We start from the raw sequence: 22,698 nt of genomic DNA, 5'->3' as shown, positions 1-22,698 counted from the left end.
TCGAAACCATCCAAGAGTCAGGTCTCTCTTGGGCGCCATGGCCTCCCTGTCGTTGTTGTGCAAATTGGTGCTTCTTGTTGCGGCGTCGGCGAGCGTGGCGCGCGCGGACCTGCAGTACGATTTCTACAACACGTCATGCCCCGGAGTGGAGAAGCTGGTGCGCGACGAGCTGGCGCTCAAGTTCGCCGCCGACGTCACGCTCCCGGCGGCGCTGCTCCGGCTGCACTTCCACGACTGCTTCGTGCGCGGCTGCGACGCGTCCATCATGCTCAAGTCGCACAACGGCACGGCGGAGCAGGACGCGGACCCAAACTCCACGGTGCGCGGCTACGAGGCCATCGAGGGCATCAAGGCCAAGGTGGAGGCTGCCTGCCCGCTCGTCGTCTCCTGCGCCGACATCGTCGCCATGGCAGCGCGCGACGCCGTCAACTTCGTACGTGGTTGCATGCGTTAATTGCTCTCTTCTTCTTCAAGACTGACATGTGTCTCGGCCTGGCTATATGCAGAGCCAGGGGCCTCTGTACCAGGTGGAGACCGGCAGGCGCGACGGCAACGTCTCTCTCAAGGAGGAGGCCCTGAAGTTTCTGCCGCCCGCCGACGGCAACGTTACCGTCCTCACGGAGTACTTCGCCGTCCAGAACCTCACCATGAAGGACATGGTCGTCCTCTCAGGTACGTCATGCATGCATGCATGAGCTAGCCTTACGCGCGCGTGTGTGTAGTACTGTAGTGTAACCTTCGCCGGCCGGTCTCTCACGATCGGTCACGCGTGCAGGCGCGCACACCCTCGGCATCGCGCACTGCCCGTCCTTCTCGAAGCGGTTGTACAACTACACCGGCGCCGGCGACCAGGACCCGTCGCTGGACGCGGCGTACGCGAAGAACCTGGCGACTGTGTGCACGCCGGAGAACGTGGCGAGCGTGCAGCCGCTGGACCCGTTGTCGCCGAAAAAGTTCGACCAGGGGTATTACCAGTCCGTGTACAACCACCAGGCGCTGCTGGCCTCCGACGCGGCGCTGCTCAACGACAGCCTCACCGGCGCCTACGTGCAGCTCATGAACAACGCCTCCTCGCTCGACACCTTCTTCGCCGACTTCGCCATCGCCATGATCAACATGGGCAGAGTCGGCGTACTCACCGGCACCGACGGCGAGATCAGGGCCACATGCGGCATCTACGTCGACTGATGAGATATGATCCTGCTGGAGGCCGGCTAAACTTAGCTTACTGCGCTGCTGAGTTGTTTTATTCGATTTTATCCCCACCCCCCCCCCCCCCCTCCCCTTTCTTGATTAAGTCGTTCGTGTATGTTCATGCCGTTTCGAAACAATATTGGTTGGGGATGGTTGATTGGTTTTGCGGAAAAAGAAAATGGACAATAAATAAAATGGTGCTATTATATTTTACGTGACGAGTTGTTGTGCGCGTACACAGATCACCATATGTATCCATCTATTATATTAGTATAACAAAGTTAAAAGGAGACACCTTTTCCGCTCTCAAATCTAAAAATTGCTACATTAATTGTAAGAGAAAAGAAAATAATTTACGCCGTAGATCTATCGTGCTTAGATAGATTATACAAGGCAAAAAAAAAAAGAATCCATGCCTAATATGGATATACTCCCTTCAATCATAAATAAGTGTCATTTTAAATTGCATGCAGTCAATATTTTTCAATTTTAACTATAAATTACTCTTTATTTATTGAGTTTAGATATTTAAAAATTATATGAGTAGATTTATCTTTAAACATATTTTTATAATAGTATAATTTTACTATATTCTATAAACATATTATACATACATAGACACGGCAGGAGGACAGGGCAGGGGTGAGCTCATCGGCGACAGGAGAGATTGAGAGGAGGAAGGAGGTTAGGGGGAGGATGAAGAGGATGAGGAGGAGAAAGAAAGAGGTTGGCCGGTGGATTGAGATGAGGAGGTGTCTGATAGCCTAAAATTCAAGTGTTTGGGGCCTAATAAAACACCAGAATGGGCCGGAAAAAACATGTTAATGAGAAAGACCACCTCAACCGTCGACGCCAAAACCAATGAGACCAAGATCCAATGTAATGCACCCAGCACTCGAGTCCCTAGTGCATGCCCAGCTCGAGAAATTACAATCCACCGCTAAACTTTGTTTGGATTAACGACTCCCTATAAATGGATTTCAATTGAAACAACACAGGCAATCTGATCAACTTTAGCTCACTTCAACGTTACTCTATCTGCATTCCTTCGGTCAGCTTAATTTGTGACGGTCTGAAGCTCAGGTGTAGCTGTCATTGCTCATCACTGAAACAAGCCGTCAAAATCAGCTCGTTGGTCAGCGCTCGTAGCAACAGCAGTGTAACTGTTATACGTATGTATATACATACATGTGTATGCATACGTGTATACATATACATCTACATACATGTATATGTAAATGTCACAGTGTGCCTGTGAGTCACACACGCTTGGAATGGAAGGAAGGCACAGAGGCACGCAGCACATGGCCAGCCGAGTACCAACTCCCACATGCATGATGCATCCACATAAAAAAAACCAAACCGTATAATACATACAGAGGTAATCTGACTGCATCTGGGGCACAATTTTCTTATTTAATTTGCATAAATCATCGACCAGTACCCTTTTTAACATTTAACAAGTCGATGGATCTAAGTAAGCAGGAATATATATTTCCTCCCTCTGAAAAGCCAAAGCTCTACCATGCATCCATTCTATCGCAGCACAGGGTTGACGGATGCCAATGCAGAGCACAACTCACATGCATGCATGATCCATCTGTAACTACACCAAACCTCTGTGTTACTACTAATCTGTGCCACTAATTTGGTCACTTCTGTCCGTCCTATAATTGACCAACCCACTTAGCGTACGTTTGCGTTCCTCTGTTCTGAAAATTGAGATGCAGAGTTTGCCCTGAGAGATGGAAAAGCGCTTTCAAAAAAGAGTTTGCCCTGGTTTGGTTGTCAAGAGCAAAGAGTGGTTTAGCTGCGGTTGCACGATTATGGCTAGATTCTAATTTGTAATTTCCTCCCTCCTGTTAATTTTTTGGTTCTGTGCTTGTGCATACACTCCTTTAAATCTATAAAATGGCTCACATTAAAAAATAATAATAAGACACAGAGGACACGTACACGACCTGATGAGCGATGAGTTTTCCTTCTTTTTGCCACTGATCCGATGGATGATGCTACGCCTAAACGGCAATCTAAAGCAACATCCAAATGCTTAGTTAGAAAATGCCATTTCTTTTCAGCTAGGTAGCGTGTGGTGTGCACGCAAGCCATGAACACAGCAATTGTAGTTGGCACACTTTTTGGTGCTGCAAGTCTCCAGACTAACGTGGGCACCTGTCTGTAAACAAAACAAACAAACATATATTACAGGTGTGCATGCAAGCCATGAACACAGCAATTGTAGTTGGCACACTTTTTCGTGCTGCAAGTCTCCAGACTTACGTGGGAACCTGTCTGTAAACAAACAAACAAACATTACCCTGGTGGCCAGGCCAGCGAATTAACAAGCGAGGGATTAGAATATGCACATGGCCGACCAAGGAGGAAGAAGAAGAGCATTGCCGATTTGCATTAGTTTCATATGGCGCCGATGGGCAGCACAGCACAGCAGGGCAACACAACAGCTACGACGTGGGTGCAGGTCAAAAGAAATGCCGCGTCAACCATGCATGGCCTGCATGATCTGTCTCTCAGCTCAGGCTACATCAGATGAGGCGTAGGCTCTGACGACCGCCACCTTCCATGCATCTCCCCTCCCTAGTTCATTCAAGTTTTCATCTATATAAAGCCAGGGCATGGCTGCCAAGTGTGCAGGACAGGAGCCAGCCCCAGCTCAGAGCTCACCTCCAATTAATTGCTCCATCGGTTAGCCTAGCCAGATCTGCAACAAGGAGATTAGATCAGAGATGGCAATGGCCAAAGCCATCTTCGCCGTCGCGGCCGTGGCCGCTCTGGTGGTGCAGCTCGCCGCCGCCGGTGTGGACCACCCGGTGGGAGGCAACGGCGCGTGGGACGCCGCCGGCACAAGCTACAACGCATGGTCCGCAAAGCAGACGTTCAAGCAGGGCGACACCATGTGTAAGACGACCAGATTTCCATGTCCAACACCACCGTACCTAGTCCTAGCCTGGTCCGTGTAACTAACCAATGCTTGTGCCTGCGCGTCTGTGCAGCGTTCAAGTACGCGTCGTCCCACGACGTCACCGAGGTCACCAAGGCCGGCTACGACGCCTGCTCCGGCAGCAGCCCCATCAAGTCCTACACCGACGGCGCCACCACCATCCAGCTTACCTCCCCGGGCAAGCGCTACTTCATCTGCAGCATCCCCGGCCACTGCGCCGCCGGCATGAAGCTCGAGGTCACCGTCGCCGCGCCCGCGGTCACCGCGCCCGCGCCCACCAAGAGCAAGCCACGCCACCAGAGGAGCGTCGCGTCCACCCCGGCCCCCGCAGTGGCTCCTGCTGCTGGGCCATCCACTGACGAGCTGCCCGCCGTGTCGTCTCCCACGGCGGCGGCGCCGCCCAAATCGTCCGGCGCGGCCAGCATTGGCATGCTCGGAGCCAAAGCTGTCGTGGGGCTCGCCGTGGCCGTGGCCTTGGCCATGTGAGGGTCTTCGTGCCATGCATGATTTTGCAGATGATTAATTACGTGCGGCGAAGTGGCGATCTCATTGTTGCTGACAAGTTTGCGGGTTTCTTTTTTTTATTTTCTTTACCTTCTGTTACCGTCTACGTGATTAGTCTATGTATTTGTTGTTATTATTGATCGAATAAAGCTATACTCAACTCTTTAATATATTCATTTACTTGGAGCAACTCTACCGTAATATCTATAATACATCATCCATATCCCTATACAGATTGTCATCTATAAATATTCTCCCTTCATATTACTTCACTACTCTAAGAGTATATCCATATTTCACTTTCTGTATTCTCTCTCATATTTTTAATAGTATTCTATAACTAACAATACATTCACGGACCCATATGTCATTCTCTCATTCTCTCTTGCTCTCTCTTTCCCGTGGCCGAGCTCCTTGTGGAACGTCGGCCCGACCACCACGCTACGGTAGCACCAGACCTTGTTGTCGTTGTAGATATCGGTTGCCCATGAACCCACCAGTGGAAAGCACGAACACGGTGGCTGAGCTGTTGATCGTACAATGCGGCAAGTCGCCGAAGAGCGGCCGAAGCGTCCACTCCTTGATGTGGGATAACGCGAACGCGTCGTGCTTTCGGCAGTACGGCTTCACCTTCCACTCCTGCTCCAGCGGCTGATGCGGATGGTCTGGGTGCGCCCCTGCACGCGGACGTCGCTGGCGGCCTCACACGTGTTCGATCGGCGGCTCGTCTCATAGCACACCAGCTTGCGCAGTGCCAGATGGTCAGTGGCGTGTCCGTAACAGCAATGGAGGAGTAGCTTACGCCGCCGCTGCCTGAGGTGTCAGTGGGATTAGGCTGAGTCTCCTCTTCCTCCTGCTCTGCTGCAGATGAAAAGTCAGATCAGATTGATCAAATCTGCTTCGATTTTAACAACTTCGCTAGATATCTATGCATTCATGTGCCCAATTTCAAGAAAGTGCCTAGAAATTTCAAATTGGAACTCAATTTGGGGGCGAGCTGGTCCTGGGTTGGGGGCGAGCTCAATCCGAGGACTAGGAACTCGATTTGGGCAGACAGGAACTCAATCTGGCGACGATGAACTCGATTTGTGTGGGGGCGAGCTTAATTCGGCATCGAGGAACTCAATTTCGGTAGGTGCGAGCTCAATCCGAGTAAAGGAACTCGATTTGTGCGAGGAAGAGCTCAATCCGGTGATGTAGAACTCGATTAGGTCGGGAGGCAGCATAATCAGGCAGCAAGGAACTCGATTTGGGCACCCGAGAGCCCGCATGGCGGCGTTTGCCGCTCCCACCAGGTCAGCGACCCTCACGCCCCCGATCCGCGAGCGGCTCTCGCCGCCCCATAGCGCACTCTGGCATTGGCCCAATCCGAATCCCGCCTCTCACGACTGCAGCGCCAGGCCCATGCCCCCTGCCTCCATGGCTTGCTAGCAGCGGTGCTGCTACGCGGGGAGGATACGCACCGGAATCCAGATGGTGGCGCAAGTGGGGAGAAGGTAGTTGGGGATGGTGGCACGAGCAGGGAGCGGGAGGGAAGCTACGGTTGCTCAATGGCGGCCCGGAAGCGCACGCTATATTTGGCATCCAAGAATGGTGATTTAGATGGTCTCAAAAAATACCGTGTCTGATAGCATCTCTGTTGGAGCGATATTTTTATGCTGCTAACGCTATTTTGACATAGCGTGGGTTATAGCGTTTCTTTTAAGATGCTCTTATGACTCACAATTGGTGAATTGCTTGATTTAGAGAGGCTGGTTGCAGTGTAAAGTTTCAGGGTTTTTTTTTTTACTACCGTTCAGGACATTGCTCCTCTGTTTGTTGTTCTGTTTTCAAAAGTTGTCAATGGACTAGTCCAAATGACAATCCTATATTCCTATGTAATTAATAGGAATGGAAAATAGCATTAAACATACACCGTACAAAAGTTGTGTGCTACACTATTTGAAAATTAAATCTTCTATTATCTTAGTACTACCTCCGTTTTCAAATATATGCAGTTTTAAAATACATGTAGTCAAGCTTCAAATTTTTTTATCATCAATACACATAAAATTGCTAGGATTTGACACATGCAAATGATATGAATAGGTTCACCATAAAAAATATTTTTATATGATTATATGTTTAATTTTGATGGCATAAAACATGTCTAAACAGGATAGGAAACAAATCTAGAACAATATATATAAATTCGCACATGTTGTTTTAATTTTGATCAATGAGTGCCAGGTTGAGGAGCGGCAAAGGTCTGGCGCGGTGAGAAATGACGTGAAAGTAAATTTTATAGTGCCATGTTTAAAAAGACGTTATTAATGTTATTCGTTCTGTAATTAATATTTAAATTAAAAAAAAAGAGAAAAAATAAATATATTATAATAGGTAGTGAGTTCTAAGTCTTATAAAATTTACTTCCGTTTCACGTGACAGTTCAACAGCTATTTGACATTGACCAGCAGGTACCGCCGTGGTCAAAACGATTGCCGCGTCCGTCCTGCCCGGCCACCAACCACACCGCGGCCGTCAACCATGCATTCCGTCCATCAGGTGCAGACTCCGACGACCACCACCACCTTCCATCTCCTGATTCTGCGCGTCCCTACATTTTTTTTTGTTTGTTTGTTTACTTAACTATTCTATGTATAAGCCAGTGTGCATGAGCCAGTCAGTCCCGACAGAACCCCCAAGCAGCTGCTACCTCCAATCATTGTCTCGTCCCTCCCAACTAGCTGGTGCTTCGAGTGCCAGATGCAGTGGTAAATTACTCTTGTTTTCCTGGATGTAGCCGATATTACTGTTCTATCTATGTTTGTTCAAATCATATTTAATATATCATGTTGCACGTACAATTTATTTTGATATTTGAATTGGCTAACTGTTTGTTACTTATTTAGGCTCCACGCTCATCAAATTGTGAGCGTACTAGTTGCGCAAATATTAAGTACTACTAAATGTAAATGCAAAGAACGTAGAAAGACATTGTGAATAAGATTATGTAAAATGGATTGTTATCATTAATCAAAGATATCTGTATTTCAATTATTATTTTTATTTAGTCATTTAATATGGAGTAGGAGTTTCTCTTCTCAAACTAATGTGAATTACTATAACAAGCAGGATGAGTTGGAGAGCGGATTGTCTGATCTGAAGGTTCAACCTACAGCTGATAAAGCTGATGTAGAATTGATATATAAAGATAGTTTTGATAAAGATGCTATTGACGAATCTTCAATGCCGGCAGCCATAAAAACCGCTATATATATAAAGTAATATGTACATTTAAATTGAAAATCTTAGCCCGACACGGTTTCTTGCTCTGTTTTCCAAAGTTGCCAACCCAGAAAAGCACAACTAGTCAAAAACACTAGTATTGCAGGAGCACACCTGTTGAGTAGAGACACATTTTATTATATACATGCAGGCATGTGACTGAGCAGGGAGAAACTATCTGAAGAAATGAAACTCTGCCCTCCTAATTCGTGCGATGAGTTTACAAGGATCAAGGAGATGTAGCAAGCATGTTCCTCTGTTTTTTACGATGTTATAGCTCATGTACTTTGGTATGTGTCTACAAACAAGAAATCCCAATCTAAAATTTATATCTGTTGGGATCAATTGTAAAGCTCCTGTTACTTCTGTTCTTTTGCAGGGAGAAAAAAAAAATCGCATCCTGATTCCTTGCATCTGTGAACCCCATGAGACGAGCGTGAATGCAAGGAAAGTTGTTGACCCTTTTGCATGACTGTATGTACCAAGCACAAGCAGTAGGTTTGCTAGTAAAACTCCCCAAATCCGAATTATATTCGGAGGGAAATGAAAATAGGTAATGGCCCGAGAGAGACAGAAGCTCACTTTTTTTTGAAAAAAAAAAACCATTTTTGTAATAGTTGTACATGTTAGGAAACCTAACAGGTTACGTATTGAAATGGGTCTGTCTCGAATCTTAGTAGGATTGGAGTCCAACTCTTAGGTAGGATTGGAGTTCAACTCTTAGGAGTTTTTGGTTTTTTATATACGGAGGGAGACTCCTCATTGTAACATACAGAAAAACAGATGAATAAAGAATAGACAGCTTTTCCCCTACGCTTGTGTCTTCTTTTGCAATTATTCTCTTGAGGGATCGCTGGACTACACCCGGTAGCAGTGGTTTCTCAACACGTTATCAGCACGAAGCTCTGCCGGAGATCAAGCTAGCGGAACAAATCTGCCTACGACTGATCTGCACTGCATCGACATCGTCGTCAAGCGAGCAGGTCTTTGGCCTAGCCTATATGCCCTACGCGGCACGAATCGTTTGCAAGAATTGAAAGGTACGATCGATTCGGTATGTATCCTCGCAGCTACTGTCTTTTGCATCAAAATAGATCTGAAATCTTGCATAAACAGTAGCCTATAGCGAGATGAACAGTAGCTAGTGAATTCGATCTATACAGTAGGGCATCACGGCAAGAATCAAGCATCGCATGAACTCCGAGTATCTGATCTGGTGGGGCCTGCAGCCACCACCTCACCGCCGGTCGAATCTGGCAGCCCCACTCAAGCACAGTATGCGGTGGCTCGAAGGCCACCGCCACAGATCGAAAAAGAAAAATATGCCGGCGACCTTCCCGTCGGTGCTCGCCGCTACACCTCCTGGAGTCCCTGCGGGATCCACTGGCATGGGGCCTGTCGGGTCCTCGGGGAATAGTCTGGGTGCTCGGGGGGCCAGCAGTTCCCGGACCCGAGCACCGCCTCCCGGCTCTTGCTCTTCTCGGGTTCTCGGGAGGGTACTCGGGGTGCTCGGGGGGGGCAGCAGTTCCCGGCGGGGGCAGCAGTTCCCGGCCCCTAGCACCGCCTCCTGGCTCTTGCCCTTCTCGGGTCCTCGGGGTGCTCGGAGATGGAGAATCCTGAAAATACTTTTCCTATATGAAAGTATCTCTAGAATTTGAATTTTGCATGTGTTTTAGCCATTATGCAGTATATTTTTTCTATGTTATTTTTGCTGTTAAATTGCCTGAAATGCGTTTAAATTCAGTAAAATTCACATAATAGCATAGAAAATATCGAAAAATTGCAGCAATCCAATTTAGCAACATGAAGCAACTTTACTGGTAGTAATACTTGCATCATTTAAATAATGTAGATGGCTGGTATCACGAACAAAGAGTTCGCTGAGCTGAGTGCTGATGGCCACAACTATCTCACTTGGGCATCGGATGTTCGGATTGTACTGGGAGCAAAAAGGCTCCGCGCTGCAATTGGCCTGGGAACAAGTAGTACAATTGTTCCCACGGAGGATGAGAATGATCAGGCACTTCATTTTCTCTGCCATCATCTCTCTCCCACTTTGAAGGATGAGTACATGGCAATGACCAGTGCTAAGGCACTATGGGACGCACTGCAGGAGCGTTTTGAGCGTCTTAATTACACCATCAAGCCTCTCACAGAGCAAGAATGGGTCCGGCTCCGTTTCTGTGACTATAAGCATGCCAGAGAGTACAACTCCGCGCTGCACCGTATATGCACACTACTGTGTCTCTGTGGGAAAGAGAACACAGAAGAGGAGAAAATTGAGAAGACTCTCTCCACTTTCCACCCGAATGCGGCAGAATCCGCACGCAGTCACCGTCAATCGAATTACAAGAAGTATTCAGAATTGATTGATGTGTTGCAACTCAATGAAGTTCATGACGAAGTCATAAACAAGAACTTCTTATCCCAGCCGCAAGGAAGGAGCAGTGGACTAGAAGTCAATCAACTCTCTTTCAAAGCACGCAAGATCCGCAATAAGAAGCGGGAGAAGGGAGGAAAGAAAGTGGTGACAGGCAAAGTTAAGCCTAGTGATGATAATGGCAAGACAAAGAAAGAAGTCAAGCCTTATGGTGAGCAGAACCAGACATGTTATAAATGCGGTGTTTGGGGCCATTGGTCCCGCATCTGCAAAGCACCAAAGCATGTTGTGGAAGCATTCCGGAAGAAGAAGAAAGAGCAGCCAGAAGCACACCTCACCATTACAGTGGGGATGGAAGAGGACAAAGCAGTCGAAGTTGAAAGGGATGCATCTCACATGGAAGTTGATGACGCTCCCGCAATGACTGTAAAAGACCTCCCGATGAAGGATGCAGGGACCTCTACTTTGCCCTCTTCCACTGCCATAGTAAATGCCGAAATGAATGATGCGAAAAACAAAGCCATTGAAGATGAAGTGGCCAAATGTTTCGCAGACTCTATCTAGAATTAGAGTAATTAGTCATTTATTTAGTTAGTTGCTGAATTTAGGAGGATTGAATAAATATAAGCTCTAGAAGAGCGGATCTTAGCTGCAAATAATTTTTTGATAGTATATATAAAGTATTTAGTCTTTGTGCTACCTTCTTGCATGTGAATGATTGAATGCTTTATTTATAGAATATGTGTGGCGCCCGCATTGAGGAAGTGTGTATTGTGGATAGTGGAACCACAAATACAATCTTAAGAGAAAAGAAGTATTTCCATTCTATCAGAAATAGCTCTGGAAAGGTGATGACTGTCACTGGTAGTGATAAATGCATAGTTGGATCTGGAAGAGCCACAGTCACACTACCTATGGGAACTACATTGCACATTGAAGAAGCATTACTGTACCCTGAATCTACAAGGAATCTCTTAAGTTTTAAAGACATTCGCGCTAATGGTTTCCATGTAGAAACTGGTGAAGAAGATGATAGGGAGTACCTATACATCACTAAGCGTGATAATGAAGAAAGAATATTAGAAAAACTTCCCTCCATGAGCAGTGGCTTGTACTACACTCGTATTAGGGCACCTGAAGTGTTCACTACCTTAAAGATTGTATTCCGTAGTGCGAAATTATTCTCCCTATAGCATGATAGATTAGGTCACCCTGATCTTAGAATGATGAGGAACATAATTACTAACTCACAAGGTCATGGCATAAATGTGAAAAATTTCCCGAATTATGAAGATTTTATATGCCCTGCATGTGCTACTGTGAAATTAATAGTGAGACCATCTGTCTTGAAGGTACAGGATGAAATTCCTGCATTCCTGGACAGAATCCAGGGGGATATCTGTGGTCCTATTCAGACACTTTCTGGTCCGTTTCGGTACTTTATGGTGTTAATAGACGCGTCCTCGAAGTGGTCGCATGTATGTTTATTATCTACCCGTAACCACGCCTTTGCAAAGTTGATATCGCAGATCATACAAATCAGGAATAATTTTTCGGATCATCGCGTGAAATCCATCAGAATGGACAACGCTGGAGAATTTACTTCAAAAGCGTTCGATGATTATTGCACTGGCATGGGGATTAAAGTTGAACATTCTGTACCGCATGTCCACACCCAGAATGGACTAGCCGAAGCACTGATCAAGAGAATAAAGTTCATTGCTAGACCGTTGTTGCAGCACTGTAATTTGCCTGCTACATGTTGAGGACATGCAATCTTGCATGCAGCAGCCCTCATTAATTACAGACCCTCCTCCTGCAACATCCATTCACCTATGCAACTAGTACAAGGGGTGATCCCGAAGATTTCCCATTTACGCAAATTTGGATGTATGGTTTATGTGCCGATACCGCCGCCACAGCGGACTGCTATGGGACCTTTGCGGAAAGTTAGAATATATGTCGGTTATGAGACTGCATCCATAATCCGATATTTAGAACCAGCAACTGGAAATCTGCATACGGTCTGCTTCGCTGACTGCATTTTTGATGAAAATAATTTTCCGTCATTAGGGGGAGAAAATAAACCCTTAGATGAGAAATGCCGGGAAATTATATGGCAGGTTGAAGGAATTGCGGCACATGATCCTCGCACTAGTGAAGCAAATGATAAAGTACAGAAAATCACGACGTACAGAAATTAGCAAACAATTTGCCTGATTATTTTGTGATTTGAAGAGCGTGACTAAGTCGCATGTGCCTGCACACAATGCACCGGAGAGGGTGGAAGTACCAAAAGAAGGTACCCCTCATCTTGTCCTAGGAGCTCCGAAAAATAATAAAAGGACAAGAAATCCGGTTACTCAAGTCCCAAATAGCCGGAGACGTCTGGCGAAAGTGGGAAATGAGAGCTTACCACAGCCGATCACAAAAGTGCCCCAAAGGAAAAAGAAGGGGAGCCAGTTGAGACCTGGCGATGGTATGGAACCTTAGAAAGTAGGCATACCAGATTTGAATCTTCCCACGCAGGAAGAAACCAGCGAAAATGCACGCGCTGAAATCGACGCTGGTAAACTAAAGGCCCTTGCCCCAAATCATGAAGAGCAAGATGAAGAAGCACCTGAAAGTGCATCCCATGATGAAATAGCAATAAACTATGTGAATTCAGGGGAATCCTGGAATAGAGCAACCACGATAGTCGACACATATTTCGCAAATAAAATTGCCACAGTCATAGATCATGACCCTGAGCCTGCATCGCTCGCTGAATGTAGAATGAGGTCAGATTGGAAAGACTGGCAGAAAGCAATAACAGCTGAACTGTTATCCCTGAACAAAAGAGAGGTCTTTGGGTCAGTATGCCGCACACCTCCCCACATCAAACCAGTGGGATACAAGTGGGTTTTTGTTTGTAAGAGAAATGAAAGAAATGAAATTGTGAGGTACAAAGCACGACTAGTGGCACAAGGTTTCACTCAACGACCAGGCGTTGATTATGAAGAAACCTATTCCCCGGTGATGGACGGAATTACCTTTAGATATTTAATCTTGATGGAAGTCAACCTAGAGTTGAAAATGAAGTTGATGGATGTTGTGACCGCATATCTTTATGGGAGCCTTGATTCGGACATTTATACGAAGGTACCTGAAGGAATACCATTGCCGAATCAGGATAATGGAAATAGACACCTTTATAGCATACAATTGAAGAAGTCATTGTATGAGTTAAAACAGTCAGGTAGAATGTGGTACAATCGTTTGGGTGAATTTCTTGAAAAACGAGGCTACACAAATTGCACGGATTGTCCCTGTGTATTCGTAAGAAGGTCCCAGAATTGATTTTGCATAATATCTGTATATGTAGATGATCTGAATATCATCGGTACAGAAGAAGATATTGAAGAAGCAAGTTCATACCTGAAGTCTGAATTCGAAATGAAGATTTGGGTAAAACCAAATTCTGCTTGGGCCTGCAGCTAGAGCATATGGAAGATGGAATCTTTGTATATCAGTCAAACTACACTCAGAAGGTGTTAGAGTGGTTTGGTTTTGAAAAATCATTTCCTGCTAAAACCCCCGTGGTCGGAAGATCATTACAAGCAGATCAAGATCCCTATAGACCTAGAGAAGAGGGGGAGGAAGTATTGGGACCGGAATTCCCATACTTAAGTGCAATAGGTGCGCTGATGTATCTGACTAATTGCACTAGGCCAGACATAGCGTTTGCAGTAAACCTACTTGCACGATACAGTGCAGAGCCCACTAAAAGACACTGGAAGGGCTTGAAAGATATTATGCGATACTTGCAAGGTAGCAAAGATCTAGGCCTGTTTTACAGAAAGAATCAAGATCTAAGTCTGGTTGGATACGTAGATGCTGGGTACCTGTTAGACCCGCATACAGCGAAGTCACAGACTGGCTATGTTTTCCTATGTGGTGGAACTGCAATTTCCTGGAAATTGTTAAAGCAAAGTCTTGTATCTACTTCGACGAACCACTCAGAAATAATAGCTCTATATGAAGCCGCACGAGAATGCACATGGCTTAGAAGAGTGATCAATCACGTCGAACAGTCATGTGGCTTGAACACTACTAACACCCCTACCATTATCTATGAAGATAATGCTGCATGTGTTGCACAAGTGCAAACGGGATATGTGAAAAGTAACTTAACGAAGCATATCAACCCCAAGTTCTTTTATGCTCATGAATTGCATAAGATGAACGAAATAAAGGTAATGCATACCAAGTCGTGTGAGAATCTTGCAGATTTATTCACTAAGTCTCTCCCTGCATCTAGTTTTGAAAGATGTGTTCGTGGCATTGGGATGATGAGACTTAGAGAGTTGCACAGTTCAGGAGGAGATATTTCACATAACACCGATAAGAAGAATTAAATCTTAGTCAAGAAGATTAAGTACCCAAGGTTAATCATGAAGATTACTTGAAGCATTTGGGTGAATTGTACTCTTTTTCCCTTATATGAGTTTTCCTGAAGTTTCTCATGGCAAGGTTTTTAATGAGGCAATTCGTGTGACCATGTCGCGAGCTATGTACTCTTTCTCCTAATTTTTCCCACTGGGTTTTTGTGGAGTTTTGATGAGACATATGCATTCCGCGAGAAGTGTCCAAGGGGGAGTGTTAGGAAACCTAGCAGGTTACGTATTGAAGTGGGCCCGTCTCGAATCCTAGTAGGATTGGAGTCCAACTCTTAGCGGTTTTTGATTCTTTATATACAGGGAGAGACCCATCATTGTAACATACAGAAAAACAGATGAATAAAGAATAGACAGCTTTTCCCCTACGCTTATGTCTCCTTTTGCAATTATTCTCTTGAGGGATCGCTGGACTACACCCGGTAGCAGCGGTTTCTCAACAATACAGTTGACCTTTTTAGGGACATGATGGTGGGCTACTGTTTCACAAAAGTAGAATGGAATTTAGTGGTTACCATTCACTTCAGGCATTCAGCAGTTTAAGGAAGAAAGCTTTCTGCATACTTTGCTCAATTTTTCACAACTACTTCTGCTACTGCTAGTACAGATAGGGATGATGTAATTTTTTTCTTGGTTAGACGAATATAATTTGAATGTGATTAGTCAAAATTTTGTAGGATTTGCTTGTCGTATATTTAGTTTTTTATCAAAATATAATCATGTCAATCTTATTTTGTTGATTTAATTACAATGAATGCAATGGTACAATTGGATCGTAAATCAGATAAACGATTTAAGAGATAATATTATTTAAAACGTGCTAACAAAAAATTGCATTTACTAACCAACCAAAATACACCACATCAGCAGAATAAAGCTCACCCAGAATATAGATAGCTCCGTTCAACAGTTTTTGGTGGATGGGCTTATCCAATGTCTAAGAAAAATATTCCCTCTAGATGATTATCCTATCCAACTTGCCATCTAATCAAATACCTAAAAAAGTAGATAAAATTTCTCATAAAACATATCCTTTAATCAAACACACTTTAAATTTCTTGGCATCTCTAGTGAAACTAGACAGCTCTTCTCTCTCTAACTTTTTCTTCCAGGAAGAGGGTAAGAGGTAATGATGTGTTCGGTGGGTGCAGTGTTGTTGAACAGGGTCGATCTTTGGAAGAGGAATCTCCAACCAAGATCCAAGATGGTCTAAGGCCAATAATGAAGCATCAGTGTCGTTTTCTCGATGACCAACAAACTCCATGCTCAATTCAGTTCAATTCAATTGACATTCAGATGTCAAGACCACTGAATTCTACTAAAAACTTAATTTTTCTACAGGAGGAGTACAGAATCATGAGCAAATCAGCGAACTTCCATTTTCAGAATGTAAATTGTAAACAACAGAACAAATTGGACGGAAAAGATGGGAGTAGAATCGGTGAGATCCCTATGGCGATGATGAATTCAATCCAGCAAGACAAAATTGCAACTGAATTCTAGGATAAACTGAATCAGCACATGAACAATAACTCTTAACAAATCGAAGTATCCATTATTCTCTAGCGATTTTTGCAGAGAAAACTTGCCGATTTTGTCTTTCTTTCTTTTGCCTTTTACTCTCATGTATTTGATTATTATTTCATGATTAGTGTACGTATTTGTTGTCACTGTTGATCGAATAAAACCATCCTCATTCTTTCAACGCAATTTGGGTTGCATGCGCCGGTATATAACACTCCTTTTACATATGCTTGTCATTGGTGAGTTCAGAGAAGTTGTTTATAGTAGTAAATTTTCAGATCTTTTTTGTTTTTGGTTGACTAGCGTGAAGTAGATTGTTTTCCAAAGTTGCCAACCCGGAAAAGCACAACTAGTCAAAAACAGTAGTATTGCAGGAGCACACCTGTTGAGTAGAAACAAATTTTATTATATACATGCAGGCATGTGACTGAGCAGGGAGAAACTGATCTGAAGAAATGAAGCTCTGCCCTCCTAATTCGCGATGAGTTTACATGGATCAAGGAGATGTAGCAAGCATGTTCCTCTGTTTTTTCCGATGGTATAGCTCATGTACTTTGGTATGTGTCGACAAACAAGAAATCCCAATCTAAAATTTATATCTGCTGGGATCTATTGTAAAGCTACCGTTACTTCTCTTCTTTTGCAGGGAACAAAAATTCGTTGCATCTGTGCACCCCTGGCTGCTCACTTTGTTTTGATTCTTTAAGGGCATGAGACAAAAAGCATGAGTGCAAGGAAGGTTGTTGACCCTTTGCATGACTATATGTACCAAGCAGTAGTAGGTTTGTTAGTAAAACTCCCCAAATCCGAATTATATTCGGAGGGAAACGAAAATAGGTAATGGCCCGAGAGAGACTGAAGCTGTTTTTCCTGAAACGACTGAAGCTCACTTTTATATAGTTTTTTTTATAAAAAAAATCACTTTTGTAATAGTTGTACAGTGTACCTTTTTGGGGACATGATGTGTGCTACTGTTTCACAAAAGTAGAATAGAATTTAGGCAACCAGCTCCTCTCACGTGAGGAGGCAAAGTCACATGTGATCAGCGACCGTGATTTTACTCTGCTTTTCCATCGTTGGATTGGAAATGCAACGTCTACATTTAGTGCTACAGTACTAATATCTACTAAGTTTATCCCATTGTTTCATAAACAGTAACGTATTACAGTGTTTTACTGTAATATTATTTCTTTCACCGTTCATCCATGACTTTCTTTCTTCGTATCAGAGGAGCCGGTTCTCAAATTTAGGTACGTTTGTTTTCTGTTTTTGTTAATGGGGTTTTGGAGAAGTGGATTTTGAAAAATAAAGTGAAGTTGAGAAGCTCGTTAAGAGACGTTTTTTTAGAAACTATGTGCTGAGAGGTCAAAAATTTATTATAAAAATCAACGATTTATTTTCAAAAACAGATTTTCAAACAAATCAAAAACACAATTTTTCAGAAAAGCTCTAATAAACAGATCCTCTGTGTTACCATTCAGGCATTCAGCAGTTTAAGGAAGAAAGCTATGTGCATACTTTGCACAATTTTCCACACCTACCTCTGCTACTGTTAGTACGAAATGACTGGGTGGATGGCAATCACACGATCTAATTTTTTTTTCTAAGCATAGGTGAATCTAATTTTTTTTATTGCGAATATAATTTGGATGTGATTAGTTAAAATTTTGTATGACCCGTTTATTATATATTTAGTTTTTTATTAAAATATAATTATGTGAGATTTTATTTTAATAATTTAATTATAATGAATATAACAATACAATCGGATCGTAAATCAGATAAATGATTTAAAAAAATATTATTTAAAGTGTGCTAACAAAAGAGTACATTTATTCTAACTAAACAGAATATACCATTTTAGTAAGATAAAATTCACGCGGAACATTGATTCCACCATCTAGTAATTTTTTACAGATAGGATGAGAAAAATATTCCCCTAGATGACCTTCCTATTCCGTTTGCCTTCTAACCAAGTACTAAAAAACCTAGATAGTCATTTTCCATCAAAAAATATCCCTCTAACTAAATATATCCTAAATTTATTGGTGGCTCTGGTGGAACTGGGCAGCTCTTCTCTCTAACTTTTTCTTCCAGGAAGAGGGTAGAGAGGTAATGATGTGCTTGGTGGGTGCAGTGTTGTTGAACAGGGTCGATCTTTGGAAGAGGAATCTCCAACCAAGATCCAAGATGGTCTAAAGCCAGTCACACAAGCATCAGTGTCGTTGTCTCGATGGCGAACTAATTCCATGGTCAATTCAGTTCAATTCAATTGACATTCAGATGTCAAGACCACTGAATTCTACTAAAAACTTAATTTTTCTACAGGAGGAGTACAGAATCATGAGCAAATCAGTGAACTTCCATTTTCAGAATGTAAACTGTAAACAACAGAACAAATTGGAAAGAAAAGATGGCAGTAGAATCGGTGAGATCCCTATGGCGATGATGAATTCAATCCAAGATAAACTGAATCAGCACATGAACAATAACAAATCCAACTATCCACCTCAAATCTGCTCTGAGACCAAGCCAGTCAAGAAATCAAGCAGCATCATGATATCGTTGGGCTCGGCGCCGCTGGGGCAGCAGGCGGAGGAGGCGACAACGACGCCGGCGGTGGCGGCAGTAGCGTTTCTGGAGGCGGCGGTGAGGTGAATGCCGGTGGAGGTGACGCGACTTCTGCCGGCGGGGCTGAGACGACTGCTGCCGGCGGCGGCTGCTGCTGAAGAGGGGGTACCAGCAGCGGCGGAGGAGATGGCAGCGGCAAGGCGGTGTCCGGGGTGGGAAAGCCGGGATTTTGCGCCGGCGTCGGCGGCGGCCGTGCGGCGGTGGCGGGCTGCTGGCTGGGATAGGGCAGGATGGGATGGCACTCGTCGGCGGCGGCGCATGCGGAGCTGGGGCGGGACTTGGCTGACCGGTGGAGGACGGCGCGGAAGGCGAGGACGACGCCGACAGCGGCGAGGACAGCCAGGAGGGCGAGGAAGATCTTGGTGGCCTTGCCCACGTAGCAGCCCCCCATCGCCGCGCCGCTGCTTCGCTTGTGTTGTCTTGTCTCTCTCCACCTCCGGCTCCGGTGGCTGGCTGCTGTGTCCGTGACCGTGGCGAGGGAGCGAGGATCTTGTGCGGAGCGCAGGGAGGACAGTGAGGCTGCTGTGTAACGGGTTAATTATTATTATTATTTTCCCCTCTAGCTGATGGTACAATACTCACTCGATATACATTGCTAAAATGTTATTTGGGTCTCATAAAAACTTGTACTTTTGCCATTTTAAGATCTTTTTCCTGTCACGTAGCATTTTTCTTTACTTTTTTGCCTTTGTCGACATGGAAACTCACAGTAAATGACCACTCTACCCTAGTCATGTTTGTCTTCTTCCTTGCTCTTCGCCGCCACATCCCTATCTCGGTGGCACCACCAAACATGCGGTGGTGCATCTTGGGCTGGCTGACGATCGATGCCTGGAACTGCGGGAATGAGAAGCTCTCCACCCCGCTCTCCTCCTCCTTGACCTCTGACTTGCCTCCTTCAACGTAAGCAGAGCCACCCGCGGCGTCACCCCACGGCGTGAGCAGCCTCTGCGTCGTGTGCCCCTCCCTCAGCTAGGCAAGGATCTCCTCTGTGGCCCCGACAAGCGAAGGAGACGATGACCTCGACCCCAAGGTCCGAGCAGGGGGAGGGATCCACGACTTGGTGCTCCGCCGCGCAGTGCGGGCTCCTCCTCCTCCTCGATCCCCTCTAGCCAATGCACCCACCCAGCGTGAAGCCGCATCTCGGCGTTGTGGCCAGAGGTGGGATTCAAGAGCAGCGCGTCCTCGATGTCGTCGATGGACAAGATCTCCACCCACAGGTCCATATCCACCAGCTCATCATTGGATCCGAAGGTAGCCATGACGATCTAGCATGGGGAGTCGAGGTGGGGTAGCCCCACGGGCAAGGTGTTGCCGCTAGCGTGGAGGCGGAAGGCTAGGAGGGCGACGTGGTCCCAGATGAGGGATTTGGTGGTCGCGTCCGCGACCTTGGAGGTGGAGGCGGAGATGTCATCGGTCGCGTCGGCGCCGGTGGCGTCCTCGTCGAGCTCGTTGATGCGGTCATCGTCAGGGTGGGAGTCGGTGGTGGTAAGCAGCGGGTCGAGAGCGAGTGGAGGACGGCAAGGGAGAGGAGCGGAAGCAGCTCCGCGTCACCTTGCCGGTGGTGAGCGACGACTGTCGTAGCCGGGCTCGATGGAGGAATGGGGGGAGAGAGAGATGGAATAGGGAGAGTGCTATGTTCGAGGGCAGAGTGGTTATTTACCGTGAGTTTCCACGTCGACAGAGGAAAAAGAAAAGAAAATTATCACGTGGCAGAAAAAAATACCTCAAAGTAGAAAACCAGCAAGTTTTTGTGGGACCCAGGTGGCATTTTGGCAATGCATCTCGAGTGAGTGTTTTTTGGTAATGTACCATATGCTAGAGTGGCAAAAAATTAATTAACCCTTGTGTAACCATCTAGTGCAACAGCTGCAGGATAGTAAATGAGCAAAAGGACTAAACATAAAAAAGGAAAAAGTCTATATTGCCTCCCTTAACTATTGCTTGAATCTGTCCCCCTTCCCCCCTTTGAACCGCAAAATCAGATATCTCACCTCCTCCAACAATTCAAACCGGTGTAATTTATCTCTTTAACTGGTTTTGATGGTGGTTTCGTCCTACGTGGTGTTGACGTGGCGGTGGGCCCCACATGTCAGATGACATGTAGCATGAGTTATTGTACATGTAGACATTCCAGTCAGATGGCACACTCCTAACCACTCTCCCGACCAGTCGTCCTCGCTGCCAACCACATGCCCGCCCTTGCTCCCTTCGCCGTCACTCCCCTTTTTTTCCCGAGCTCCGACAATAGCCGTCATCACTCCTCGAAGCTCCATTGCTCGATCCGAGCACACTACCATGACCACCGCACTCCCCTGGTTCCATTTTGTCGCTCCCCTGACCTCAATTCACACCGAGCCCGAAATGCCCAATCTGGGCCACCTCCGCTGCCTACTCCAATTTCTTGCCGACGGTAAGACCTCGCTCCAATCCCCTTCGTCTACACCATCTAGGGCATCACTGCTAGCTAGTCGAGCCCCCAATTTGAGCCCTCATGTGACGAGATTCCCTAGCATCATGCCACCTCTGTTCTAGCCATAGAGCTCTGTCATCAAACCAATGGGCCTCTAGACCTAATCCAAGCATGAGACCAGTGTCGCCCTAGACTCTAACTGCTTCGGCCAAGCTCAATTAACCCAAGATACCCCGGTCTTCTCTCCCCTCTTCGATGATCGAACACCCACGGCACCATCGCTCGTCGTGTTCCCAAGTCCTAGAGCCCGATTGGAGCCGCACATCTCCTCTCTCTCTCTCTCTCTCTCTCTCTCTGCAAAATATCAGAGCCTGAGCACCGTCGGCCATCCATCATCTTCTTCTATCTCCGGCCACCCCCGCCCGATGTCCTCTCACCCGCCCGTGAGCACAGTGGTTGGTGGTTGTGGTCAAGCGTGTGGTCAGGAGCGAGGACGCCGAGAGAGGGGATGACGCAGCGGCGGCAACGCTCGATCTAATCACCGCGGTACTGGACATGTCACTGCGAGTAGAGGCAACGCTGGAGCTCCGGGCGTGCACGCTCCTTATGCTTCGGCGCTACCGTGACATCACGGACATGCTCAATGACTACATCCCCAGCTGTGGCAAGTCTTGCTCCGGTGATGAAGCAACCTCCTCCTCCTCCTTCTCATCGTCCTCCTACTCATCCGGCTCCGGCGACCACGGCGCCTCCTCCCGGACTGAGCTCATGTCCCTGGGGCGCGACTGCTCTCAGATAGCCGGTGCGCACCGCACGATCACATGGCAGTGGCGTCGTGAGCGCGTGGCCACAACCCAATGTGCTGTCGCTGTGCTTGCCCGGGAGCGCTGGGAACCTGCACCTGAGCTGGCTAAGGTGGTCGAGGAGGGTGGGGTCGGCACTGGCATTGAGGAGGCGGGGGATGAGGCATCTCCTCTCTCTGAGCCGCACGCATGGACAGAAGATGGGGAGAGAGAAGAGGAAGGAACAAGATGATGAGATGTCATCTGACATGTGGGTCTCACTGCCACATCAGTGTCACGTAGGATCAAAATCACTTAAGCAGGTAAATTGCACCGGTTTAAATAATTATAGTAGGTGGGATATCTGATTTTACGATTCGAGAGGAGGCACAGATTCGAGCAACAGTTGAAAGAAGTAATGTGGAATTATTGCTAAAGAGCACAATTTATCGGGCATGATGAGGCTCAGCTTAATCAATGTATCCTAACGCGTTGGTAGCCCATTGGGGAATCGAAGTGATGCAATACGGTCCATCTGAGCCCAGCACAGCCCAATCCAAATTCCTCCTGATCCTGGGACCAGTGGTGACATCAAAACTGAGGCTTCC

At 46.0% G+C, this 22,698-nt stretch overlaps 3 protein-coding genes across 3 annotated transcripts; 2 read left to right on the top strand and 1 right to left on the bottom strand.

The window, feature by feature from the left end:
* LOC133893395 (peroxidase 1-like) lies at positions 1-1,267 on the top strand. The gene is made up of 3 exons (XM_062334404.1): positions 1-433; positions 507-672; positions 776-1,267. Exons 1-3 carry the CDS (start codon positions 38-40, stop codon positions 1,186-1,188), a joined length of 975 nt encoding a protein of 324 aa, XP_062190388.1. The 5' UTR covers positions 1-37; the 3' UTR covers positions 1,189-1,267.
* Positions 1,268-3,830: 2,563 nt separating this feature from the next.
* Positions 3,831-4,837, top strand: LOC133893277 (uclacyanin 1-like). The gene is made up of 2 exons (XM_062334266.1): positions 3,831-4,110; positions 4,206-4,837. Exons 1-2 carry the CDS (start codon positions 3,939-3,941, stop codon positions 4,637-4,639), a joined length of 606 nt encoding a protein of 201 aa, XP_062190250.1. The 5' UTR covers positions 3,831-3,938; the 3' UTR covers positions 4,640-4,837.
* Positions 4,838-18,600: 13,763 nt separating this feature from the next.
* Positions 18,601-19,414, bottom strand: LOC133893427 (extensin-like). Its single transcript, XM_062334433.1, has one exon. The coding sequence runs from the start codon at positions 19,284-19,286 to the stop codon at positions 18,819-18,821; it is 468 nt and encodes a 155-aa protein (XP_062190417.1). The 5' UTR covers positions 19,287-19,414; the 3' UTR covers positions 18,601-18,818.
* Positions 19,415-22,698: the final 3,284 nt, after the last annotated feature.

This window comes from Phragmites australis, chromosome 15 (genome assembly GCF_958298935.1).
Source record: "Phragmites australis chromosome 15, lpPhrAust1.1, whole genome shotgun sequence".
In the NCBI taxonomy this organism is placed as follows: domain Eukaryota; kingdom Viridiplantae; phylum Streptophyta; class Magnoliopsida; order Poales; family Poaceae; genus Phragmites; species Phragmites australis.
This window is presented reverse-complemented; position numbering and strand designations above follow the sequence as displayed.